This window comes from Oncorhynchus keta, chromosome 26 (genome assembly GCF_023373465.1).
Source record: "Oncorhynchus keta strain PuntledgeMale-10-30-2019 chromosome 26, Oket_V2, whole genome shotgun sequence".
Classification (NCBI taxonomy): Eukaryota; Metazoa; Chordata; class Actinopteri; order Salmoniformes; family Salmonidae; genus Oncorhynchus; species Oncorhynchus keta.
Window position 1 is genome coordinate 35105925 of NC_068446.1, and position 27942 is coordinate 35133866.

Below are 27942 nucleotides of genomic sequence, written 5' to 3' on the forward strand. Positions count from 1 at the left end.
GCTACATTAACGCACACTTGGTCACATGAGAGCCAGGAGACAGGAGACAGGAGACCCTCAGCCACGCACACATGCACACGCGCACATGTGGCCACACACACGCACACACACACACACGAGCATAAGACGTGCCAGAGATGATCAGACTTACACATTCAGATCAGTTTTAATGTAATTTCTTTAAGGCTATACCCTCCCTCCATCATTCTCTCGTCCCTCCTCCTCCACTCCCCTCTCCTTCCCTACTCTAATCGCTCTGTTGTGGTGTTAGTTCGAGCTCAGTGGTGGTTTCTCCTCCCTCACAGGAAACTCTCTCTCTCTTTAACTCTCTTTCTTTCTCTCTCTCTCCCTCTTGCTCTCTCTTCCTTTACACTATATAAGTGTGGTGTTTGGATTGTGTGTCAGACAGAGTCAAGGAATACTAGAGTGTAGGACAGATGAAGAGGGGCACAATTCCTGTGCCCCACCCCCTGCCCCCACCCCCCTCTCCCCGGGATTGGCTAATGTGATGGTCACCGTACAGGATCTACAGGTGAGAGATCTCTCTGATTCGTCAGATTCTGACATTGCTCTCACACAAACCACATAATATAAAAGGAACAAAATAGCTTTTACTAAACAGCTTTCAAACTAATGGCACAACAGCAGCGTGAATAGGAGTTATTTTTTGAAAGTTATGTTTTTGTGCCTGTCAAGGGGCTGTGTCTGACCAATAGCTCTTATCTATAGGACTGGACACAAACAAGCTGAACAATGCTGGAGACAATTTTTGCCTATAATGTTGGGTTTCCTTCGCTCTTGAGAAACACTCATTACCCAGTAATAGGTATTTTTTAAAGTTATGTTTTTGTGCCAGTCAAGGTGCTGTGTCTGACCTGGAATGTTCACCCGTAGGCTGCGTTTAGACAAGCAGCCCAAATTTCGGATATATTTTTTTCACTATTTGTTCTTTTGACCAATCAGATCAGAATCTGAAAAATAAAAGATATTACGTGATTGGTCAATTACTGAAAAAAAGATCAGAATTGAACTGGCTGTCTACCCCATCTTTTCATGTTTGCCATCTTTGTTCATGTTCACACTTAATGATGGGAAATGATGTAAAATATATCACTAGCCACTTTAAACAATGCTACCTAATATAATGTTTACATACCCTACATTATTCATTTCATATACACTGTACTCTATCATCTACTGCATCTTTATGTAATACATGTATCACTAGCCACTTTAACTATGCCACTTTGTTTACATACTCATCTCATATGTATATACTGTACTCGATACCATCTACTGTATCTTGCCTATGCTGCTCTGTACCATCACTCATTCATATATCTTTATGTACATATTCTTTATCCCTTTCCACTTGTGTGTATAAGACAGTAGTTTTGGAATTGTTAGTTAGATTACTTGTTGGTTATTACTGCATTGTCGGAACTAGAAGCACAAGCATTTCGCTACACTCACATTAACATCTGCTAACCATGTGTATGTGACAAATAAAATTTGATTTGATTTAATGACGAACATAAAAGAGACATTTCAAAGTTTAGCGGTGGGAGCGAGGCTGGCGAGACAAGCGGAATTAAATTACATTACAACCCCTATAAAACATCCATTTTGTTTAGGGTTGCCTATTTTTTAATCTTCTCTTCACATAATTAAAACCGAACAGTAAGAATGCCTCCTATAGAGATGAGAATGAGAGGCCTTTGGGGGGAGAATTAGATACCTGAATACCGGAGGGGATTTTGGCTCATGGATAAAGCGCTTCTCTGGCTCTGGGATAATAGTGACGAGGGATGAGTTATGCCCCCACACAAGCAGAGAGATGAGCCAGACACACTGCAGGACTGACAGATTGTGTTGACAATGTTTGGGCTGCTTCCTGTAGGTTCACCGCGGGGTGAAGGTTCTGGCACAACCTGAGGTGTTGCATTATACTGTATGTCTTTCTCTCCGCCACACTCTCTCTTCCTCTACCCTCTCTTTCTATTTGCTTTCATTTTCTTTCTTTCTTTCTCTCTCTCTCAATGTATTGATAAAATAAATTTTTACATCAGCATATGTCACTTTTACAGAAGCACAGCTTAAAACCCCAAACAGCAAGCAATGCAAATGCACGTGGCTAGGAAAACCTCTCTATAAAGGCAGGAACCTAGGAAGAAATCTAGAGAGGAACAAGGCTCTGAGTGGTGACCAGTCCTCTTCTGCCTGTGCCCAGTGGAGATTATAAGAGTACATGGCCATTAAGGCTAGATCGATGACCAGCAGGGTCAAATAACAGTGGTTATAGAGGGTGCAGATCAGTACCTCAGGTGTAAATGTCAGTTGACTTTTCATAGTCGAGCATTAAGAGGTTGAGACAGCAGCGGCGGCAGAGAGAGAGGGAGAGGGAGGGCCGAAACAGCTGGTCCGGGATAAGTTAGCGCGTCCGGTAAACAGGTCCGGGTTCCATAGTCGAGGCAGAACAGCAGAAACTGGATCAGCAGCATGACCAGGTGGACTGGTGACAGGGACAGCCAGAAGTCATCAGGCCAGGTAGTCCTGAGCAATGGTCCTAGGGCTCAGGTCCTCCGAGAGTGGAGAGAGAGAGAGAGAGAGAGTGATGGGAGAATAAGAGGGGGCATACTTACGATCACAATGGACACCAGATAAACAGGAGAATTACACCAGATAGCACAGAGTGACTCTAGCCCCTCAGTTGTTTTAGCCATCCAGCAAGGAAGGATCCAACTCAAACCAAAACAAAACAGTACTGTAGATTAGCTCAGCATTTCTTAATCCCTCTCTCCCAGTACCCCTGGCAATGTCAGGTGCTGTTAAAACATGTTTCGAAATGTACTGTTTTAAAGGCCCATGGCAGTCAACAAAAATCATTTTCATGTATTTTACATATATTTCCACACTATAATGTTTGAATAATACTCTAAAATTGTGAAAATTATGTTAATTCCCTTTTAGTGTAAGAGCTGTTTGAAAAGACCACCTGAAATGTCTGCCTGTTTTGGGGGGATGGAGTTTTGGCCTGCCTGGTGACATCACCAGGCGACAATTTAGTCAATAGACCAATAAGAAAGAGAGTTACAAACCTCTACCAATAACAGCTACTTTTCAGTTTTCTACTCCCTTCTCAGACAACTCCCAGACAGTCCTAGCAAAATTCTTGCTTGGGAAATTGCTCTTTGCTAAGTAAAGAGTCAAAGTAAGGTACTTAATTGCTATCAAAAAATTATTTGATAGTGAGATAAAAACATCTGCATGTTACCTTTAAGGGATACGTAGGGATTTTGACAATTAGGCCCTTTATCTACTTCCCCAGAGTTAGATGAACTTGTGGATACCATTTGTATGTCTCTGTGTCCAGTATAAAGCATGCTAACACATACCCATAGACTTCCAGACAATGCGCTAATGCTAGTTAGCATTGGCTTGCAAAACTACCTCGAACTTCCTTCATAGTGCACAGAGACATAATAATGGTATCCGCAAGTTCTGACTGTTCTGACTGATTTTGCCAAAATCGAACTATCCCTTTAAATGAACAGTGAAATGGAATAATATTTTATCACTGTGTCTCGTACAAATCACTTTAAGTTCACATTTGAGTTTACAGTCAGAGTTCTTGGTCCAATAGAAGTTCCAACATCTTTAAACTCTAAGTGAGGTATGCAGGGATGAATTGTAGATGAGCTGTCATTGGCTAGAACAGATACTTAAAAACAGTTCAGTTTTAGAAGTTGTTGATGTTGGTCAGTAGGCTTCCATGTAAACCACAGTCATCAACAAAATCTTATCTTAATTGCTACCAGATAGGTCTGCGGGTTCCGGGCTGGAAGATAAATTGTTCAATTTGACAGTCGGCCAAACTTACACGCTTCTTCCAATATACAACTGTGGTTGCTTGCCTCCTCTTGGAAAAGGCCATTTTATCATGTTATTATACTATATGTACACAATAACATCTGCAAAAGGCATTGAATCCTAGCAATATTTCAAAACGGGTTGCACTTAGTCAATGTTAGTGTTATTTCTTTTTTGGGGGGGGGGGGTAGATCAACTTTAATCTTGCAGTTAGATTGTGACTTCTAGCAATGTAATTGTCTGCATAATTTCCAATCCCCCATATATATTATTTTAAAAATATATATATTTTAAATATATTTTCCTTCTATATTATTTTCCCCTTATCTACCATCCCTCCCCTAATTGAAGTAAACTAATGGACAACAATACTTAGGCTTCTACTTCCAGCTCATACATACTACAGTTGAAGTCGGAAGTTTACACACACTTAGGTTGGAGTCATTAAAACTTGTTTTTCAACCACTCCACAAAATTCTTGTCAATAAACTATAGTTTTGGCAAGTCGCTTAGGACATCTACTTTGTGCATGACACAAGTCATTTTTCCAACAATTGTTCACAGACAGATTATTTCACGCATAATTCACTGTATCACAATTCCAGTGGGTCAGAAATGTACATATACTAAGTTGACTGTGCCTGTAAACAGCTTGGAAAATTCCAGAAAATTATGTCATGGCTTTACAAGCTTCTGATAGGCTAATTGACATCATTTGAGTCAATTGGAGGTGTACCTGTGAATGAATTTCAAGGCCTACCTTCAAACTCAGTGCCTCTTTACTTGACATCATGGGAAAATCAGAAGAAATCAGCCAAGACCTCCACAAGACTGGTTCATCCTTGGGATAAATTTCCAAATGCCTGAAAGTACCTCGTTCATCTCTACAAACAATAGTACGCAAGTATAAACACCATGGGACTACGCAGCCGCCACACCGCTCAGGAAAGAGATGCATTCTGTCTCCTAGAGATGAACATACTTTGGTGTGAAAAGTGCAAATCAATCCCTGAACAACAACAAAGGACCTTGTGAAGATGCTGGAGGAAACAGATATAAAAGTAAAACAAGTCCTATAAAACATAACCTGAATGGCCGCTCAGCAAGGAAGAAGTCACTGCTTCAAAACTGCCATAAAAAAGCCAGACTACGGTTTGCAACTGCACATGGGGACAAGATCGTACTTTTTGGAGAAATGTCCTCTGGTCTGATGAAACAAAAATATAATTGTTTGTCTATATTGATCATCATTATGTTTGGAGGAATAATAGGGAGGCTTGCAAGCCAAAGAACAACATCCCAACCGTGAAGCATGGGGGTGGCAGCATCATGTTGTGGGGGTGCTTTGCTGCAGGAGGGACTGGTGCACTTCACAAAATAGATGGCATCATGAGGCAGGAAAATTATGTGGATATATTGAAGCAACATCTCAAGACGTCAGTCAGAAAGTTAAAGCTTGGTCGCAAATGGGTCTTCCAAATGGACAATGACCTCAAGCATATTTCCAAAGTTGTGGCAAAATGGCTTAAGGACAACAAAGTCAAGGTATTGGAGTGGCCATCACAAGGCCCTGACCTCAATCCTATAGACAATTTGAGGGCAGAATTGAAAAATCATGTGCTTGCAAGGAGGCCTACAACCCTGACTCAGTTACACCAGCTCTGTCAGGAGGAATGGGCCAAAATTCACCCAACTCCTTGTGGGAAGTTTGTGGAAGGCTACCCGAAACGTGTGACCCAAGTTAAACAATTTGATGGCAATACTACCAAATACGAATTGACTGTATGTAAACTGCTGACTCACTGGAAATGTGATGAAAGAAATAAAAGCTGAAATAAGTTATTCTCTCTACTCTTATTCTGACATTTCACTTTCTTTAAATCAAGTGGTGATCCTAACTGACCTAAGACAGGGATTTGTTTACTAGGATTACATCTCAGGAATTGTGAAAAACGGAGTATAAATGTAGTTGGCGACGGTGTATGTAAACATCCAACTTCAACTGTATATTCATTTTATGCACAGTATATTTAACTTTAGTTATATTTTGTTTGTCCTCTCCCATCTGTCTCTGAAGAACATCCAGTTTTGATTTCCAGCTGCCATATATTTTCCCACTGTGCTGTGATGTTTCACAAAGGTTCTGAACCTTTCTATTCGCATAGTTTCTACAGATCGTAAATTAAAATGGTCATTTTTTTTCACAAGCATTGTTGTGAAACACTATATGATAAAATGACCCCTCATCTATAATCCCTAATGTCCTCTCTCTTCCTTTCTCCTTCTCTCTCACTCACTCTGCCTCTCTTTCTCTCTCTCTCTTCCTCATCCACTCTTTCTCTCTCCATCATTCTTCTATATTGTTCACTCTCTCTCACACCATTTCACTCTCTGTCCTTCTTCTGTCTGTATCATTCACTATCTTACTCACTCTCTCTCTTCCCTTTTCTCTCTTCAGGATGTTTGACAGCCCTTCCCATTGACCCAAGCTCCAGGATGCTCATGGTGCCCGTCGGAAGTGGCCAACCTCACCACGCCGTGCCTGTGGCCTGCGCCCTCACCTGTTCCTGGCTCCTGCTATTCTTTCATGCCGCCTTCAGCCAGAAGCCTGCCAAACTGCCCCTGGTGGGCCGCAAGCCCTTCATCGCTGCCTGGAACGCACCGCTGGACCTGTGCACTGTCAAGTACAATGTCCACACCAATCTGGAGCACCTCTTCCACATTAGTGGCAGTCCGCGGGCCGTCCACACTGGCCAGAACGTTACCATTTTCTATGCCAACCGGCTGGGCCTCTACCCTTTCTACACGGACCACAGCATCCCTATCAATGGAGGCCTGCCCCAAAACTGCAACATGAATGACCATCTCCTCAAGGCCTACAGGGATATCAACCATTTTATCCCCTCGGAGGACTTTGCCGGTCTGGCGGTCATTGACTGGGAGTACTGGCGCCCACAGTGGAACCGCAACTGGCACAAGAAAGACATTTACCGGCGGAAGTCCCGGGAGCTGATCACACAGGCCTATGTTAACGTGACTTCATCACAAATCGAAGAGCTGGCGAGCAAACGCTTTGAGAAGAGTGCCCGGGCGTTCATGCAGAAGACTGTCCAGCTAGGGACGTTCCTTCGCCCCAACGGACTCTGGGGCTTCTACCTCTATCCGGACTGCCACAACTACAACCTGTATGAGCACAACTACACAGGCTCCTGCCCTCTGCTGGAGAGCCTGCGTAATGACGAACTGCTCTGGTTGTGGAATAGCAGCACAGCACTGTTTCCCTCAGTGGCTATCAGGAAGAGCCAAACAGACAGTGTCAGCAATCTCCATTTCTCCCAGTTTAGGGTGCTGGAATCTCTGAGGATAGCTGGGCTCACCTCACACGGCTATGATCTGCCCACATTCGTGTACACACGCCTGGGCTACAGAGACGAGGCAATGGCCTTCCTCACCACGGTAAGACTGCCACACTTAGTAACCCAAAGGTCTAAAATCAAATGCTTTTCATCCTACATTATCCCAATGGGACTGGTAATTCACTGATTATTAGTTGATACTACAAAGCTTTGTAATGCTTTACAGACAGGATCAGTTTAGACATAATTTGTTTGACTGGGAATAATTTTGGCATTCTTTAACCTACACTAATTGGTTTCCCCCTCAGCAGTCAACCCTACTTAGAGTACTGCATCAGCAGTTGTGTGCAGGCAATTCTGCTTTTCCTGAGAAGACATTAGCACCATCTTGTGGCTGCTTAAAAAAGTAGAAAATGTGGTGGAATTACCCTTTCTGTGTGTCTGTATGTGTATTGCAGAAAGACTTGATCCACACCATTGGGGAGAGTGCTGCTCTTGGTGCGGCTGGTTTTGTGATCTGGGGAGACCTCAACCTCACCTCATCCAGAGTGAGTCTGATTCTCCATCTTTACTGTTATTTTATATCATTTGCATTATAGTTAGACCATCCAAGTGTAAGACAAGCTAGAATAGAGAAGAGCCAAAAAGGCTCTGAACGAGCACGAGCTCCAACTACTGGCAATGAACAGCTCTGACAAAGACAAATCATGAATTAAAGCTATGAAAATAATGTGCTTGCTATATCATTCTGTTTGGACTTCATTTTAAAGTGTAAAGTCAACACCTCCAAGGCCTGTGTACATGCAAATGCAGCTACTTTGCTGTTATTTTGGCTGCACTTTTTAACATGACTGTAAATTAACCGTAGTTTGCTAGCTAGCAGGCAAGGGAAAAGAACTTTGACAGTCAGTATGGCAATGGAACATTTAGAATGAACGACTGGATCGTGTCTATAGATACAGAACATTTAGAATGAACGACTGGATCGTGTCCATAGATACAGAACAAAAAGAACGAATGACTGGATCGTGTCTATAGATACAGAACATTTAGAATGAACGACTGGATCGTGTCTATAGATACAGAACATTTAGAATGAACGACTGGATCGTGTCTATAGATACAGAACAAAAGAATGAACGACTGGATCGTGTCTATAGATACAGAACAAAAAGAACGAACGACTGGATCGTGTCTATAGATACAGAACAAAAAGAATGAACGACTGGATCGTGTCTATAGATACAGAACAAAAAGAATGAACGACTGGATCGTGTCTATAGATACAGAACAAAAAGAATGAACGACTGGATCGTGTCTATAGATACAGAACAAAAAGAACGAACGACTGGATCGTGTCTATAGATACAGAACAAAAAGAATGAACGACTGGATCGTGTCTATAGATACAGAACAAAAAGAATGAACGACTGGATCGTCTATAGATACAGAACAAAAAGAATGAACGACTGGATCGTGTCTATAGATACAGAACAAAAAGAATGAACGACTGGATCGTGTCTATAGATACAGAACAAAAAGAATGAACGACTGGATCGTGTCTATAGATAAGAACAAAAAGAATGAACGACTGGATCGTGTCTATAGATACAGAACAAAAGAATGAACGACTGGATCGTGTCTATAGATACAGAACAAAAAGAATGAATGAACAGAACAAAAAGAATGAACGACTGGATCGTGTCTATAGATACAGAACAAAAAGAATGAACGACTGGATCGTGTCCATAGATACAGAACAAAAAGAATGAACGACTGGATCGTGTCTATAGATACAGAACAAAAAGAATGAACGACTGGATCGTGTCCATAGATACAGAACAAAAAGAATGAACGACTGGATCGTGTCTATAGATACAGAACAAAAAGAATGAACGACTGGATCGTGTCTATAGATACAGAACAAAAAGAATGAACGACTGGACCGTGTCTATAGATACAGAACAAAAAGAATAAACGACTGGATCGTGTCTATACATACAGAACAAAAAGAATGAACGACTGGATCGTGTCTATAGATACAGAACAAAAAGAATGAACGACTGGATCGTGATCTAAAAGAATAGATACAGAACAAAAAAAGAATGAACGACTGGATCGTGTCTATAGATACAGAACAAAAAGAATGAACGACTGGATCGTGTCTATAGATACAGAACAAAAAGAATGAACGACTGGATCGTGTCTATAGATACAGAACAAAAAGAATGAACGACTGGATCGTGTCTATAGATACAGAACAAAAAGAATGAACGACTGGATCGTGTCTATAGATACAGAACAAAAAGAATGAACGACTGGATCGTGTCTATAGATACAGAACAAAAAGAATGAACGACTGGATCGTGTCTATAGATACAGAACAAAAAGAATGAACGACTGGATCGTGTCTATAGATACAGAACAAAAAGAATGAACGACTGGATCGTGTCTATAGATACAGAACAAAAAGAATGAACGACTGGATCGTGTCTATAGATACAGAACAAAAATAATGAACGACTGGATCGTGTCTATACATACAGAACAAAAAGAATGAACGACTGGATCGTGTCTATAGATACAGAACAAAAAGAATGAACGACTGGATCGTGTCTATAGATACAGAACAAAAAGAATGAACGACTGGATCGTGTCTATAGATACAGAACAAAAAGAATGAACGACTGGATCGTGTCTATAGATACAGAACAAAAAGAATGAATGACTGGATCGTGTCTATAGATACAGAACAAAAAGAATGAACGACTGGATCGTGTCTATAGATACAGAACAAAAAGAATGAACGACTGGATCGTGTCTATAGATACAGAACAAAAAGAATGAACGACTGGATCGTGTCTATAGATACAGAACAAAAAGAATGAACGACTGGATCGTGTCTATAGATACAGAACAAAAAGAATGAACGACTGGATCGTGTGTATAGATACAGAACAAAAAGAATGAACGACTGGATCGTGTCTATAGATACAGAACAAAAAGAACAAAAGACTGGATCGTGTCCATAGATACAGAACAAAAAGAACGAACGACTGGGTCGCACATCGAGCAACCCTAGATTTGTGTCAGGACTATATCTTGTTGAACACAGACAACAACACAGAGTTACACATGGAATAAACAATAAACAAGCCAATAACACAATAAACAAGTCAATGACACAGTAGAAAAAAGAAAGTCTATATACAGTCTATATATGTTCAAACTTGTGAAATATAGCCTAGACGTCTATGATTCGGTTGGACAGACCCCATTTGTACTTGTTTGCTTAATAAATTATTAGTGTGATATAATGCCTCTTAAAATAGGAAAGATAATCAAAATGAATATTGCAACATTAAATGTATTACATTATTGTAAATGTAAAAACAAACACTTGCAAACGCATGCTGGGTATTATTCTAATGAGCTCCACCCCCAAACAAGTACAAATGTGGTCTGTCCAAACCGAATCATAGACGTCTAGGCTATATTTCACAAGTTTGAACATCACAGTACTGCACAGTTTATATTTACATTACATTTTAGCAGACACTCTTAAACAGAGCGGATTACAGGAGCAATTTGTGTTTCGTGCCTTGCTCATCAACAGATTGCCATTGATAATGTATGTGCAGTTGAAATTTGGCCACAAAATACTTATTTCAATATCTGTAAATGATCTCTTTTCGATGTCTGGAAAATACATATTTTTTACGTCTTTGTATTTTCTCCTTTCATTAAGCACCTCAAATGCACTTGATTGCAACGGTCAGAAAACAAGTATTTTCAGCATCCGGAAAATAAGTATTTTCACCTTTCATTCAGCAGATAAAATACACCGTCAACGTCTGGAAATGAAGTCTAAAATAAGTATTTTCACCTTTCATTCAGCAGATAAAATACACCGTCAACGTCTGGAAATGAAGTCTAAAATAAGTATTTTCACCTTTCATTCAGCAGATAAAATCTGTATTTTCACCTTTCATTCAGCAGATAAAATACACCGTCAACGTCTGGAAATGAAGTCTAAAATAAGTATTTTCACCTTTCATTCAGCAGATAAAATACACCGTCAACGTCTGGAAATGAAGTCTAAAATAAGTATTTTCACCTTTCATTCAGCAGATAAAATACACCGTCAACATCTGGAAATGAAGTCTAAAATAAGTATTTTCACCTTTCATTCAGCAGATAAAATACACCGTCAACATCTGGAAATGAAGTCTAAAATAAGTATTTTCACCTTTCATTCAGCAGATAAAATACACCGTCAACAAATGAAGTCCACCTTTCATTCAGCAGATAAAATACACCGTCAACATCTGGAAATGAAGTCTAAAATAAGTATTTTCACCTTTCATTCAGCAGATAAAATACACCGTCAACATCTGGAAATGAAGTCTAAAATAAGTATTTTCACCTTTCATTCAGCAGATAAAATACACCGTCAACGTCTGGAAATGAAGTCTAAAATAAGTATTTTCACCTTTCATTCAGCAGATAAAATACACCGTCAACGTCTGGAAATGAAGTCTAAAATATGTATTTTCAACTAAATTTTGCTTACTGGGTTCTCTTGAAGCTTGAGTTGAAGCTTCAAGCATTTTATGAATCTGGGTGTAAAACGTACCAATGCTATAAGGAGGACAATAGTTGGTTGAAAATAGCTGAAAACCAACAGAGAATAGTTATGACAGTATGGGGCAACGCGCTAAAGTATATAAGGGATTATCGTGGATTGCACAATGCCCTTATTTGTTTGAGTGTCTCTTCGTTTTATCTCTCGCTCTCTCTCTCTCTCTCTCTCTCTCTCTCTCTCTCTCTCTCTCTCTCTCTCTCTCTCTCTCTCTCTCTCTCTCTCTCGTCTCCAGCACAACTGCACAAAGGTGAAGTCCTTCCTGAACCAGCGCCTGGGTCAGTACATCACCAATGTGACACGGGCTGCAGAGGTCTGCAGTGACTTCCTGTGCCAGAGCAACGGCCGCTGTGTCCGCAGGAACCTCCACGCCCCGTACTACCTCCACCTGAGCGGAGACAGCTACCACATCCAGCCCTCAGGGGACGGGGACTTTGTGGTCACTGGCTGGCACTCGCAGCACGAGCTCCAACTACTGGCCGAGAGGTTCCGCTGTCACTGCTATGAGGGACACACCGGGGAGAAGTGTGACAGCCTGAACAAGGTGGTGGAAGAAGAGGAGGAAGAGGAAGGGGGAGAGGGGGAGGAGGAGCAGAGGGAAAGTGCTGCTTCACAAACTGGGAACACCCTTGGCTTGGTGGTGTTGCTCCTCCTATTGAACTTATATCCTTAGTGGGGACTGTTGTATGATGATAGCACTTTAAGTGCCGTGTGTTATTTGTGGTAGGGGAGTCAGAGCTTGAAGTCACTTCCATGGGACACTGCTTTCATGCAATGCTGTGTCATTTTTCAACTGGGGTCCTTCACTATAATGGGTAACACTTTACTTGAAGGGTACCACCTTGTCAGCTCAGGGATTGAAACTAACAACCTTTCAGTTACTGGCCTAATGCTCTAACTGCTAGGCTACCTGCCACCCTAAATGCTTATCCTGTCATCAAACCTACTTTATGGTTTCATTAAGCCTTACTAAATATTAGGATCAATATAAACTGCAGGCTGTTTTTTGCTCCAGTCTCCCCTAATACTGTGCAGTTTCATCTAGCAATAAGCTTGGTATTTCCACAACGCAAAGTTTATTATGTTTTTAACCGTACGCTATCATTGAATGCTAATTCATTTGAACGGATTATCTCATTTGACTACTGGAGGAACAATAAAGTTTTAAAAAGTTCCTTGGCACAGCGCAATTTGAAAAAGCCTATAAGAAATTGGTGTATCTCCATGGAAAAGTTTCCGAACCACATCACGTTCGGTCCTTCCCAAGGCCTTCCACAGGGAACACTGTTTAGCAGGCAACGTATAGGAGCATTGTGTAACAGAGGCGCTATGGAGGGTGCCAGCTGTTTCCTTCCCACACCTTTTTGCAAACATTGGTGTTCAAGTTGTATTTAAACTGGACATCTCATCGATTCACAGGGGTATGTTCAAAAGAACCCAAAGCCTTTACGTATCACTCTGACATTAAAGCTCAGGTAGGCAGGGGTTAACACTGAGCAGCAATGGAAGAGACAAGGTATGTCACCTTTTGCCTGTCCTCCTTAGTTAGTAGTTGACTGTAGGAGAGTTACAAGGTATTGTCTTGCAACACCAAAGTGAGTGTTTTCTACCCAGGTTACTCTTGAAATGTGTGAAACTGTAAAATAATTTTAATGTACAATTGTTATGCTAAACTAGACTGTAAAACCATTATGTATATGGACTATATATGTTATTTTAATGTAAAGAACAGAAATGTTTCAAATCTTGTATTCATGTTGTTCTTTACCCATGCCCGATGGCACTGTACAAATGTACTCCAGATGTTCTTTCTGTGAAGCACCAAGGGCTAGAGTCATAATTGACTTGGCATCAATATAAGGCATGTCAGCATTTTGATAGCCGCCAACATTTCTTTTTGGATTGCTTTACTCACTTTTTGTTCATGTTTTATGTGTATGAACAAGTGGCTCATATAAGTAGTTCATACAATATATTTCATTATGTCTACTGACTGTGGTTTCACTGTAGACAAATCCATCTCAATGTGGATGATTTCATCATCTCAGCCATCTCAGCTATAGTAGCCCTGTTGTGCTTTTGCCTAGACTGCACTTAAGATTCCAAGATTGTAAACCAAATACACAAGGATTATATGCAACATATGACACGTGTTGCTTGAATGTAGATGAACTGCAAAAAAATAAAAAAATCGATCATTTTGGATACATCAATTTGTTTCTACATTCTGCTTCAAAGCTAAGAAACTTAATTAAATGACATTGTATGTAGGCTGATATCAAGAAATAAACATGGATGACTATTTTCCGATTGACAACGTATCAATTAAGATTCTCCATTGAGAATGGTTTTTAATCGGCCCCTAGTAGACCTTTAACAGGCCCTGAAAGTGACCCTTAAAGTGGCCCTGAAAGTGGCCCTTAAAGTGACCCTTAAAGTGGCCCTTAAAGTTTGGATTCTATTGCATGTGTATAGGACACATTTCTTCTCTTACACGCAATGTGTTAGGCTGATAACTGCAGACAAACACTGATATCCCCGGCACACTCCAGAGGTTAGGTGCCTTGAAGGGCATCTGTGTTTTCCAGAGTGCAGAAACGAGATAGGAGACCAGATATCAGTAAAAGCAGCAGTTTCACAGAAATGTACAGGACCAGCTGTATTGGTTGATAGACACTCCCGTTCAAAAGTTTGGGTTAATTAGAAATGTCCTTGTTTTTGAAAGAAAAGCACATTTTTTTGTCCATTAAAATAACATCAAATTGATCAGAAATACAGTGTAGACATTGTTAATGTTGTAAATGACTATTGTAGCTGGAAACAGCTGATTTTTAATGGAATATCTACATAGGTGTACAGAGGCCCATTATCAGCAAACATCACTCCTGTGTTCCAATGACACGTTGTGTTAGCTAATCCAAGTTAGTCATTTTAAAAGGCTAATTGATCATGAGAAAACCCTTTTGCAATTATGTTAGCACAACTGAAAAATGTTGTTCTGAATAAAGAAGCAATACAACTGGCCTTCTTTACAGTGGGTGAGTATCTGGAGCATCAGCATTTTTGGGTTTGATTACAGGCTCAAAATAGCCAGAAACAAATAATTTTCTTCTGAAACTCGTCAGTCTATTCTTGTTCTGAGAAATAAGGGCTACTCCATGCGAGAAATTGCCAAGAAACTGAAGATCTCGTACAGCGCTGTCTACTACTCCCTTCACAGAACAGCGCAAACTGGCTCTAACCAGAATAGAAAGAGGAATGGGAGGCCGCGGTGCACAACTCAGTAAGAGGACAAGTACATTATAGTGTCTAGCTTGAGAAACAGACGTCTCACAAGTCCTCAACTGGCAGCTTCGTTAAATAGTACCCGTAAAACACCAGTCTCAACGTTAAAAGTGAAGAGGCGACTCCAGGATGCTGGCCTTCTAGGTAGAGTTCCTCTGTCCAGTGTCTGTGTTATTTTGTCCATCTTAACCTTTTATTTTTATCGGCCAGTCTGAGATATGGCTTTTTCTTTGCGACTCTGCCTATAATTATATGCCCATTATTTGGTATCCTTTTGACCAGGGCTCTCAAACCCTGTTCTGAGAGAGCTACCCTCCAGTAGGTTTTCGCTCCAACCACAGTTGTAACTATCCAGTTTATTATTAGATTCAAGTGTGCTAGATTAGGGTTGGAGTGAAAACCTACAGGACGGTAGCTCTCTAGGAACAGGGTGAGAGGCCTGCTTTGGACAGTATGCAGAGCCTGTAACTGTCATGCCTTGGTACTTATACCTGTGTTCTCTGTTTGTCTGTTGCCAGTATGTCCTATTTGTCAAGTCAACCAGCATTTTGTCTCAGCTCCTGTTTTCCCCCAGTCTCTTTTTCTCGCTCTCCTGGTTTTGACCTTTGCCTGTCTTGACTCTGAGCCTGCCTGCCTGACCACTCTGCCTGCCCCTGAGCCTGAGCCTGCCTGCCGTCCTGCGCCTTTGCCACTACTCTGGATAATCGACCCCTGCCCGTTGTTTGCTTGCCCCTGTCGTTTGCCTGCCCCTGTTGCTGTAATAAATATTGTTACTTCAATACAGTCTGCATTTGGGTCCCAATCAATGTTTAAGATAGAGATGTTTTTTTGCATTGGATGCTTCTCAATCCACCACATCTGCCTGTCGCACTTCCACAACTGTGGTGAAAGGTGGCAAAGCTAGAGCGGTGTTTGTCAGACCATGAGACATCCCGAAAATCAGTCTTCTCACAAAAACATCTGTTGTGTCTGAAGGACTTGAGCTATTATGACCAGTCTTTTGAAAGGGGGAGACTCACGAATGATGTTCTCCATTTTGCTCTATGACCCCCACAAGTGTCAAGAGACTCGTACGAAGTCGGTACCGTCGATGTGCAAACTTCTCCCCCCCCAACGTCTTAGACTCCAAAGAATGAACAGATTCGGTCATAGATATGATGAAATTACTGGCTACGTATGTACAATTACTCAGCAGTACATTTCCAATTTAAACTGACCAAGCATATAGAGGGAAAGATACTAGAGACAAAGCATTCCTTGTGTGTCATGACACATAGCAAGGATATTTGGTGGTGTCCACACATTGTTGTGATAAACATGTTTCCTCATACCCCCCTCCAGGCACAGACAAGTTCATTTTAAACCTGTTCATATCAACGAATCCCAATAAATAGAACCCCCTGAGGGAGTCACAAGACCTAGCATATAAATCAACGTCTGTCTTCTCCGTGCTGACAAGTTTACGCAAGCGTTTGCTTTGTAACACCAAGCTACGCTCAAAGCTGTCGCAAAACGTATTTAGAGACACACTATTTAAATTTCCCAGATGAGACCTGTGGTGAGGTTTGTATTAAGGGATCAAACATTTTGAGCAGGAGAAGGGGAACTACAGAGTGTGCTGAATTGCAAGGGATTTGTGTGCGAATCCCTGGAACAGGTGTGTGCACATTCATATTGTAACCTTTATTCCTTTGTTCTACCAGCTCGACAACTTTGTTAAGTCTCATTTTCTCTCATGTTATTGTTTGAAGTAAGTTTGAAGTGGTATAGATATAGGATCTTAATTTGAGCCAGTTCGCAACAGCAGGAAAATAATCCTGCAACAAAAGGAAATGTGAATTATTATCTGGATTATAATTAATGGACATTTTAGTATGGTTTGATTCATTTTTCAAAGTGGAAATGACAAACTTTTAGAAGCCTTTTTAAACCTTGAGTACATTACAAGGTTGCATAATGTGAGGAATGAGAGTGGGAATTGGAGTTGATGATCATTGATTAGTAATGCCTGACGTGTGTCTAAGTTCCTGTCTGCCATGTAAATGAATTGAGATGGTGGTAATGCAACGCTCCGTTTGTAGGTTTCAGAGAGTGGAACATCAGCCTTATTAAAGAAGAGACTTGGACACGAGACAGCTTAACTGGATGTGACTTTATTCCAGTACAACCACCATCCAAATTAGTTCAAGTGAGAGATACATGTACACTCTCAGAAAAAAAGGTGCTATGTAGAACCAAAAAGGGGTCTTCGGCTGTCCTCATAGGATAACCCTTTGAAGAACCCCTTTTGGTTCCAGGTAGAACTATTTTGGGTTCCATGTAGTACCCTTTGTGGAAAGGGTTCTACATGGAACCCAAAATAGTTCTACCTTGAACCAATAAAGGTTCTTCCTGGAACAAAAAAGTGTTATCCTATGTTGACAGCTTCAGAGCCCTTTTGGAACCCTTTTTTCTAAGAGTGTAGAACTGGGACAATAAACTCTGACCATACCAATCACTTTTCGCAGACATTTTGCAGATATCCTTCATTAAAATAATTCACATTTACTACAGAAATGCGAAATACGTTTGTTAATATGGGTGTTTGTTCATTTTACAATTGATGACTTCAACCATCAAACTATTTGTAGTTTAAAGTATATAAAATATATATATATGTGATGCACATTAATGTTATAAATGTATAGTTCTAATCATCATACTCACAATATTCAGGCAATATATTGTATTACGGATTTTTGTCCATATCACAGAGCTCTAATTCACACGTCAGGCATTGCTAGTCAATGATCATCAACTCCAATTCCCACTCTTCCAGTTGCAATACATTGTGAAATTGTACAAGTACCAACAGGTGTTCTTGAGGAAAGAGAAAAACAGAACATCAATTACCCTTTACATAATAATGGAATCTATTGTACAGGAAATGGGGTGTTCATTTTCAGCAGTTGAGAAATCACAGATATGATTCACCTCATTTGCTCACATTGTATATAGACTTATTTTTCTACTGTATTATTGATGTGTATGTTTGTTTTACTCCATGTGTAACTCTGTGTTGTTATATGTGTCGAACTGCTTTGCTTTTTCTTGGCCAGGTAGCAGTTATAAGTGAGAACTTGTTCTCAACTTGCCTACCAGGTTAAATAAAGGTGAAAAAAAACAAAAAAAAGATTGAATACAATGTGCTTAGTTTTGTGCTGATGTCATTCTCTATTGCCTCCATTTGGACTATTACTTCTATTTTTACAATTTGTGCAGTGTTTGGTTGTATTTTCCTCTCCACACAAGATGTTCCCTCGCAGAAAAATGTAATTATTTTTATTGAATTGAACACTTTAAATTGAAAAGCTTTTTTTGAGTAGATGGTGCAGGATAGAATGCTGACCAGTGATGTCACAGTTATGTTTGTATTTGCCAAAATTACATCAAACAAAAACAAATACTTCTTCTTTGAAAGGAAATCTGCTTTGAAAAGAAAGGTAGTGCAGAACACATTGACCTACTTAAATCTGGGTTGGATGTGCTTTCTTTTGATACTGCTCCAAAACATTACTCACAAAAACTTCATTATGCTTTGTTTTCCCATCTTAAGGAATAAGACAAAGAGTTGAAAATGAATCTGGACAGGGTCTCCGTTCGTGGACTGCACTTAATGGAATGTTTTCTTCTCATGACTCTGCTGGGCACTAACTGGGCACTACCTAAAACAGACCCACCTGTAGATCCTGACTACCCCTTCCTATTCATGTGGAACGCTCCCACAGAACTCTGCGAGACCAGATTTGGCATAGGTCTCAACCTCTCCCACTTCCAGTTAGTGAGCAGCACTTTGAAGTCTGCCACCAACCAAAGCATCTCCATTTTCTACACTGACCGTTTCGGCCTCTTCCCCTACGTGGACGAGGACACAGGGGAAATGTATGATGAAGGCCTTCCACAGCTGATTGATTTCCAGGAACACCGTGAGCAGGCCGAAGATGACATTGAATACTACATCCCCGAAGACCAACCGGGCCTCGCCATCCTTGACTTTGAGGAGTGGCGACCACAGTGGGTCCGGAACTGGGGCAGCAAGGACATCTATCGAGATCTGTCAATTGAGACTGTGAAAACCAAGACCCCAACCTTATCCGACGACGAGGCCGAAGACAGAGCCAAGATAGTGTTTGAGCGAGCAGCAAAGCGATACTTTCTCCGATCTCTCTTGGTTGGGAAGAGGCTAAGACCCAACAGGCTTTGGGGATACTATCTGTACCCGGACTGTTACAACTACGACTACAACCAGGATATGAGTGATTATTCTGGGAGTTGTCCTGAGCTTGAGCAAGAGAGGAACGATGAGTTGATGTGGCTATGGAAGGAATCCACTGCTCTCTATCCATCCATCTATCTGGAGCTGATCCTGAGAGATTCCTACCAAGCCCGCCTGTTTGTCCGCCACCGCATTCAGGAGGCTATGAGAGTATCCATGCTCCCCAACCAAAGTTACGCCATTCCTGTCTACGCCTACATCCGCCCAGTTTTCAAAGATAGTGGTGATGACTACATGTCAGAGGTCAGTGAACACTGTCAAGAGATCTGAAAACTATTTATGTGCCTGACAGCACACTAACTGGCCTAAAATCAGACATAGCCTAAACCAGGGGTCTGCAACTAGATTCAGCCGTGGGAGAGGATGGAAATTAATTATAATAATTTGTACACTGCATAATTGACCACAACTAAGCCCAAAAAGAGATTGTATTTCAAAAGAACAATACTTTCATACCTTGATTACATTGAGACACGATCACATATGTCTCTTTTTATATTTGTGGGAATAATTTAATAGATTTCCTAAATTAAACAAATGTTTTACTGGAATGCTGGTGATTTTAGTCTTTTTTGACATAAAACTAAAATCCTACAAAAAAGATGTATAGTTTTTTATGTTGCTAAAACCTTTATCCGACCCCTGGCCTAAATGTCTCAAGGGTATTGCTAAAAAATCATAGTGATCTCTCCATCTCTTTCTTTCTTTAATCCTCTGTTCTACCAACATGACAACTTTGTTTAGTCTCATTGTAAGGGTTTTCCTGTGGTGAAGGAGAAGCGGACCAAAATGCAGCGTGGTGGTTATTCATGTTCTTTAATAAAGGAACTAGACATGAAATAACTAACAAAACAATAAATGTGCGAAAACCTAAACAGTCCTGTCTGGTGCAAACACAGAGACAGGAACAATCACCCACAAACACACAGTGAAACCCAGGCTACCTAAGTATGATTGTCAATCAGAGACAACTAATGACACCCGCCTCTGATTGAGAACCATACTAGGCCGAAACATAGAAATACCCAAAACCTAGAAAAACAAACATAGACTGCCCACCCAACTCACGCCCTGACCATACCAAATAAATACAAAACAAAGGAAATAAAGGTCAGAACGTGACACCCATTTTCTATCATGTTATTGTTTGAAGTGTGTTTGAAGTGCTAGTGTTTTGTCTTGGCAAAATGTGTATCCTTTGAATAACTTGGTGTGATTTGTATCTTTTAAATGACTTGGTGGGGGTGTATTATGTCATAGTGATTTTCCCTTCTGACTTTGTAACTCTGTGGTTTCCAGTATGACCTGGTGAACACCATTGGGGAGGCAGCTGCCCTGGGAGCGGCTGGGGTGATCTCCTGGGGGGACATGAATGTCACTGACTCAGAGGTATGCTCCCTATTTCTTTACAGATCTATTTCATATGCTTCTAAGAACAATCCATACATCTTTAACACCTAAATGCATTTAATCAAACATTTAATGTAAACACAACAAAATCACTTTAACATTCTGCCCCTAACTTTTCACAGGACTCCTGCATCACTGCCAGACGCCACCTGGAGAAGATCATGAATCCATACATCTTGAATGTTTCCACAGCATCACGGCTGTGCAGCGAGGCTTTGTGTCGGGCAAATGGCCGATGCATAAGAAAGCACTGGGACAGAGACGACTACCTACACCTCAACCCATATACCTTCCAGATCAAGAGATATAAAACAGGCAATCTGGCTGTGAAGGGTGAAATGTCCCAACATGAGATTGACTGGTTTGCTGACAGATTTGACTGTTTGTGCTACTCTGACGAACCATGTCAGTCCTCCATTACTCTAAACTCCTTCCCCAACTTTGTCCAAAGCAATGGAACTCCCCAATACTTCCAACCGTTGGTCATTCTGACTTCTGTCTACAGTATGTATGTTTTTCTTGTAATGATGTGCAACAACACAGGAAGCTGGTGATGGGAAGACTGCTAATAATGTCTGGAATGGAGTGAATGGATTGGTATCAAGCATATGGAAACCATGTGTTTGATACCTGTCACGCCCTGACCTTAAAGATCCTTTTTTATGTCTCTATTTGGTTTGGTCAGGGTGTGATTTGGGGTGGGTATTCTATGTTCTATTATTTGCATTTCTATATTTTGGCCGTGTAGGGTTCTCAATCAGGGACAGCTGTCTATCGTTGTCTCTGATTGAGAACCATACTTAGGTAGCCTTCTTCCTACCTGTCTTTGTGGGAAGTTGACTTTTGTTTATGGCACATGGCTTCACGGTTGTTTTCACGTTTGTTGTTTTGTTGGCGTCATTTTTTATAATAAAAGAAAATGTACGCTGACCACTCTGCACCTTGGTCCAGTTCTTCCTTCAACAGCCATGACAATACCATTTGATTTATTCCGTTTCAGCCATTACTATGAGCCCAATTAAGGTGCCACAAGCCACCTGTGATGTATGTGTATTGTGTACAAAAGGAGGTGTTGTACTGCCACTTGGAGTTTCCAGGGCTTCTTGAGTTTATGTTTGGGATACTAGTTTGGGTTGCTACCATATGTAAAAAATTCTAATAAAAAAAGTTCAGGTAAAAGGTATGAACACTGCACTTTTGGTGAAAATACGAAAACAAATGAAACTGCTGTGAAAAATGTAAACACATTTGATGGTGATGTAAAAGTACACATTATGGTGAAAATAACATCATTTCCAAGTAAAGACAAGATCACAAGTGTAACTGGATATACTGTATACCCACAACCTTTAACTATGTTTCTAATGTGATATACTGTTTATCCACAACCTTTAACTAGGTTTCTAATGTGATATACTGTTTATCCACAACCTTTAACTAGGTTTCTAATGTGATATACTGTTTACCCACAACCTTTAACTAGGTTTCTAATGTGATATACTGTTTATCCACAACCTTTAACTAGGTTTCTAATGTGATATACTGTTTACCCACAACCTTTAACTAGGTTTCTAATGTGATATACTGTATATCCACAACCTTTAACTAGGTTTCTAATGTGATATACTGTTTATCCACAACCTTTAACTATGTTTCTAATGTGATATACTGTATATCCACAACCTTTAACTAGGTTTCTAATGTGATATACTGTATATCCACAACCTTTAACTAGGTTTCTAATGTGATATACTGTATATCCACAACCTTTAACTAGGTTTCTAATGTGATATACTGTTTATCCACAACCTTTAACTAGGTTTCTAATGTGATATACTGTATATCCACAACCTTTAACTAGGTTTCTAATGTGATATACTGTATATCCACAACCTTTAACTAGGTTTCTAATGTGATATACTGTATATCCACAACCTTTAACTAGGTTTCTAATGTGATATACTGTATACCCACAACCTTTAACTATGTTTCTAATGTGATATACTGTTTATCCACAACCTTTAACTAGGTTTCTAATGTGATATACTGTATATCCACAACCTTTAACTAGGTTTCTAATGTGATATACTGTATATCCACAACCTTTAACTAGGTTTCTAATGTGATATACTGTATACCCACAACCTTTAACTATGCTTCTAATGTGATATACTGTATATCCACAACTTTAACTATGTTTCTAATGTGATATACTGTTTATCCACAACCTTTAACTAGGTTTCTAATGTGATATACTGTATACCCACAACCTTTAACTATGTTTCTAATGTGATATACTGTATACCCACAACCTTTAATTATGTTTCTAATGTGATATACTGTATATCCACAACCTTTAACTATGTTTCTAATGTGATATACTGTTTATCCACAACCTTTAACTAGGTTTCTAATGTGATATACTGTATATCCACAACCTTTAACTAGGTTTCTAATGTGATATACTGTATACCCACAACCTTTAACTAGGTTTCTAATGTGATATACTGTATATCCACAACCTTTAACTATGTTTCTAATGTGATATACTGTTTATCCACAACCTTTAACTATGTTTCTAATGTGATATACTGTATATCCACAACCTTTAACTAGGTTTCTAATGTGATATACTGTTTATCCACAACCTTTAACTATGTTTCTAATGTGATATACTGTATACCCACAACCTTTAACTATGTTTCTAATGTGATATACTGTTTATCCACAACCTTTAACTATGTTTCTAATGTGATATACTGTATACCCACAACCTTTAACTATGTTTCTAATGTGATATACTGTTTATCCACAACCTTTAACTAGGTTTCTAATGTGATATACTGTATATCCACAACCTTTAACTAGGTTTCTAATGTGATATACTGTATACCCACAACCTTTAACTAGGTTTCTAATGTGATATACTGTTTATCCACAACCTTTAACTAGGTTTCTAATGTGATATACTGTATATCCACAACCTTTAACTATGTTTCTAATGTGATATACTGTATATCCACAACCTTTAACTAGGTTTCTAATGTGATATACTGTTTATCTACAACCTTTAACTAGGTTTCTAATGTGATATACTGTTTATCTACAACCTTTAACTAGGTTTCTAATGTGATATACTGTTTATCTACAACCTTTAACTAGGTTTCTAATGTGATATACTGTTTATCCACAACCTTTAACTAGGTTTCTAATGTGATATACTGTATATCCACAACCTTTAACTAGGTTTCTAATGTGATATACTGTTTATCCACAACCTTTAACTAGGTTTCTAATGTGATATACTGTATACCCACAACCTTTAACTATGTTTCTAATGTGATATACTGTATACCCACAACCTTTAATTATGTTTCTAATGTGATATACTGTATATCCACAACCTTTAACTATGTTTCTAATGTGATATACTGTTTATCCACAACCTTTAACTAGGTTTCTAATGTGATATACTGTATACCCACAACCTTTAACTAGGTTTCTAATGTGATATACTGTATATCCACAACCTTTAACTAGGTGATTTGTTTATCCACAACCTTTAACTAGGTTTCTAATGTGATATACTGTTTATCCACAACCTTTAACTAGGTTTCTAATGTGATATACTGTATATCCACAACCTTTAACTATGTTTCTAATGTGATATACTGTATATCCACAACCTTTAACTAGGTTTCTAATGTGATATACTGTTTATCTACAACCTTTAACTAGGTTTCTAATGTGATATACTGTTTATCTACAACCTTTAACTAGGTTTCTAATGTGATATACTGTTTATCCACAACCTTTAACTAGGTTTCTAATGTTTCTAATGTGATATACTGTTTATCCACAACCTTTAACTAGGTTTCTAATGTGATATACTGTATATCCACAACCTTTAACTAGGTTTCTAATGTGATATACTGTTTATCCACAACCTTTAACTATTTCTAATGTTTCTAATGTGATATACTGTTTATCCACAACCTTTAACTATGTTTCTAATGTGATATACTGTATATCCACAACCTTTAACTAGGTTTCTAATGTGATATACTGTATATCCACAACCTTTAACTAGGTTTCTAATGTATACTGTTTCCATATACTGTTTGTATCTACAACCTTTAACTAGGTTTCTAATGTGATATACTGTTTATCTACAACCTTTAACTAGGTTTCTAATGTGATATACTGTTTATCCACAACCTTTAACTAGGTTTCTAATGTGATATACTGTATATCCACAACCTTTAACTAGGTTTCTAATGTGATATACTGTTTATCCACAACCTTTAACTAGGTTTCTAATGTGATATACTGTTTATCTACAACCTTTAACTATGTTTCTAATGTGATATACTGTTTATCCACAACCTTTAACTAGGTTTCTAATGTGATATACTGTTTATCTACAACCTTTAACTAGGTTTCTAATGTGATATACTGTATATCTACAACCTTTAACTAGGTTTCTAATGTGATATACTGTTTATTTTAACTAGGTTTCTAATGTGATATGTTTATCCATCCACAACCTTTAACTAGGTTTCTAATGTGATATACTGTATATCCACAACCTTTAACTAGGTTTCTAATGTGATATACTGTTTATCCACAACCTTTAACTAGGTTTCTAATGTGATATACTGTTTATCCACAACCTTTAACTAGGTTTCTAATGTGATATACTGTATATCCACAACCTTTAACTTTCTAATGTTACTGTATATCTAACTGTTTCTAATGTGATATACTGTTTATCCACAACCTTTAACTAGGTTTCTAATGTGATATACTGTATATATACTGTATATCCACAACCTTTAACTAGGTTTCTAATGTGATATACTGTATATCCACAACCTTTAACTAGGTTTCTAATGTGATATACTGTATACTTTAACTATGTTTCTAATGTGATATACTGTATATCCCACAACCTTTAACTATGTTTCTAATGTGATATACTGTATATCCACAACCTTTAACTAGGTTTCTAATGTGATATACTGTATATCCACAACCTTTAACTAGGTTTCTAATGTGATATACTGTATACCCACAACCTTTAACTAGGTTTCTAATGTGATATACTGTTTATCCACAACCTTTAACTAGGTTTCTAATGTGATATACTGTATATCCACAACCTTTAACTATGTTTCTAATGTGATATACTGTATATCCACAACCTTTAACTAGGTTTCTAATGTGATATACTATATCCACAACCTTTAACTAGTTTCTAATGTGATACTGTTTATCCACAACTTTAACTATGTTTCTAATGTGATACTGTTTATCTACAACCTTTAACTAGGTTTCTAATGTGATATACTGTTTATCCACAACCTTTAACTAGTGTTTCTAATGTTTCTAATGATATACTGTTTATCCACAACCTTTAACTAGGTTTCTAATGTGATATACTGTTTATCCACAACCTTTAACTAGGTTTCTAATGTGATATACTGTTTATCCACAACCTTTAACTAGGTTTCTAATGTGATATACTGTATATCCACAACCTTTAACTAGGTTTCTAATGTGATATACTGTTTACAAACCTTTAACTAGGTTTCTAATGTGATATACTGTATACCCACAACCTTTAACTATGTTTCTAATGTGATATACTGTATACCCACAACCTTTAACTATGTTTCTAATGTGATATACTGTATATCCACAACCTTTAACTATGTTTCTAATGTGATATACTGTTTATCCACAACCTTTAACTAGGTTTCTAATGTGATATACTGTATATCCACAACCTTTAACTAGGTTTCTAATGTGATATACTGTATATCCCACAACCTTTAACTTAACTAGGTTTCTAATGTGATATACTGTATATCCACAACCTTTATGTGATATACTGTATATCCACAACCTTTAACTATGTTTCTAATGTGATATACTGTTTATCCACAACCTTTAACTATGTTTCTAATGTGATATACTGTATATCCACAACCTTTAACTAGGTTTCTAATGTGATATACTGTTTATCCACAACCTTTAACTAGGTTTCTAATGTGATATACTGTATATCCACAACCTTTAACTAAATGTGATATACTTTAACTAGTTTCTAATGTGATATACTGTATATCCACAACCTTTAACTATGTTTCTAATGTGATATACTGTTTATCCACAACCTTTAACTAGGTTTCTAATGTGATATACTGTTTACCCACAACCTTTAACTAGGTTTCTAATGTGATATACTGTATACCCACAACCTTTAACTAGGTTTCTAATGTGATATACTGTTTATCCACAACCTTTAACTAGGTTTCTAATGTGATATACTGTTTATCCACAACCTTTAACTAGGTTTCTAATGCGATATACTGTTTATCCACAACCTTTAACTAGGTTTCTAATGTGATATACTGTTTATCCACAACCTTTAACTAGGTTTCTAATGTGATATACTGTATATCCACAACCTTTAACTAGGTTTCTAATGTGATATACTGTTTATCCACAACCTTTAACTAGGTTTCTAATGTGATATACTGTATATCCACAACCTTTAACTATGTTTCTAATGTGATATACTGTTTATCCACAACCTTTAACTAGGTTTCTAATGTGATATACTGTTTATCTGTACACAACCTTTAACTAGGTTTCTAATGTGATATACTGTTTATCCACAACCTTTAACTAGGTTTCTAATGTGATATACTGTATACCCACAACCTTAACTACTGTTTAACCTTTAACTATGTTTCTAATGTGATATACTGTATATCCACAACCTTTAACTAGGTTTCTAATGTGATATACTGTATATCTACAACCTTTAACTAGGTTTCTAATGTGATATACTGTTTATCCACAACCTTTAACTAGGTTTCTAATGTGATATACTGTTTATCCACAACCTTTAACTAAATGTGATATACTGTTAACTAACTAGGTTTCTAATGTGATATACTGTTTATCCACAACCTTTAACTAGGTTTCTAATGTGATATACTGTATATCCACAACCTTTAACTAGGTTTCTAATGCGATATACTGTTTATCCACAA

At 38.6% G+C, this 27942-nt stretch overlaps 2 protein-coding genes and 2 long non-coding RNA genes across 5 annotated transcripts; 2 read left to right on the top strand and 2 right to left on the bottom strand.

Annotated features, from left to right (window-relative positions):
• The first annotated feature begins 324 nt into the window (after window positions 1-324).
• On the top strand, window positions 325-14081 carry LOC118359311 (hyaluronidase-4-like). Its single transcript, XM_035737793.2, has 4 exons — window positions 325-532; window positions 6329-7326; window positions 7685-7774; window positions 12104-14081. The coding sequence occupies exons 2-4, from the start codon at window positions 6367-6369 to the stop codon at window positions 12539-12541; spliced, it is 1488 nt and encodes a 495-aa protein (XP_035593686.1). The 5' UTR covers window positions 325-532; window positions 6329-6366; the 3' UTR covers window positions 12542-14081.
• LOC127912051 (uncharacterized) lies at window positions 10998-12097 on the bottom strand. Of its 2 annotated transcripts, none has more exons than XR_008080299.1 (3): window positions 11521-12097; window positions 11212-11475; window positions 10998-11112 (listed from the first exon to the last, which is right to left on the bottom strand). It is a non-coding gene; the product is annotated as an uncharacterized LOC127912051 (long non-coding RNA). The 2 variants fall into 2 exon arrangements; XR_008080298.1 differs by having other exon boundaries at window positions 10998-11178.
• Window positions 14082-16554: 2473 nt separating the features above from the next.
• Window positions 16555-21808, top strand: LOC118359312 (hyaluronidase-5-like). The gene is made up of 4 exons (XM_035737794.2): window positions 16555-16810; window positions 18749-19711; window positions 20768-20857; window positions 21001-21808. The coding sequence occupies exons 2-4, from the start codon at window positions 18770-18772 to the stop codon at window positions 21430-21432; spliced, it is 1464 nt and encodes a 487-aa protein (XP_035593687.1). The 5' UTR covers window positions 16555-16810; window positions 18749-18769; the 3' UTR covers window positions 21433-21808.
• Window positions 21809-22969: 1161 nt separating this feature from the next.
• Window positions 22970-27473, bottom strand: LOC127912054 (uncharacterized). The gene is made up of 3 exons (XR_008080308.1): window positions 27394-27473; window positions 23527-23778; window positions 22970-23148 (listed from the first exon to the last, which is right to left on the bottom strand). It is a non-coding gene; the product is annotated as an uncharacterized LOC127912054 (long non-coding RNA).
• Window positions 27474-27942: the final 469 nt, after the last annotated feature.

What these genes read in the sequence shown, in the direction of transcription:
- LOC118359311 (XM_035737793.2), top strand. Translation starts at nt 6,367, where the DNA reads ATGCTCATGGTGCCCGTCGGAAGTGGCCAACCTCACCACGCCGTGCCT. An exon ending in CAATGGCCTTCCTCACCACG is followed by an intron (nt 7,327 to 7,684) that starts GTAAGACTGCCA and finishes TGTGTATTGCAG; the next exon opens with AAAGACTTGATCCACACCAT. An exon ending in TCAACCTCACCTCATCCAGA is followed by an intron (nt 7,775 to 12,103) that starts GTGAGTCTGATT and finishes TCTCGTCTCCAG; the next exon opens with CACAACTGCACAAAGGTGAA.
- LOC118359312 (XM_035737794.2), top strand. Translation starts at nt 18,770, where the DNA reads ATGAATCTGGACAGGGTCTCCGTTCGTGGACTGCACTTAATGGAATGT. An exon ending in GTGATGACTACATGTCAGAG is followed by an intron (nt 19,712 to 20,767) that starts GTCAGTGAACAC and finishes TGTGGTTTCCAG; the next exon opens with TATGACCTGGTGAACACCAT. An exon ending in TGAATGTCACTGACTCAGAG is followed by an intron (nt 20,858 to 21,000) that starts GTATGCTCCCTA and finishes AACTTTTCACAG; the next exon opens with GACTCCTGCATCACTGCCAG.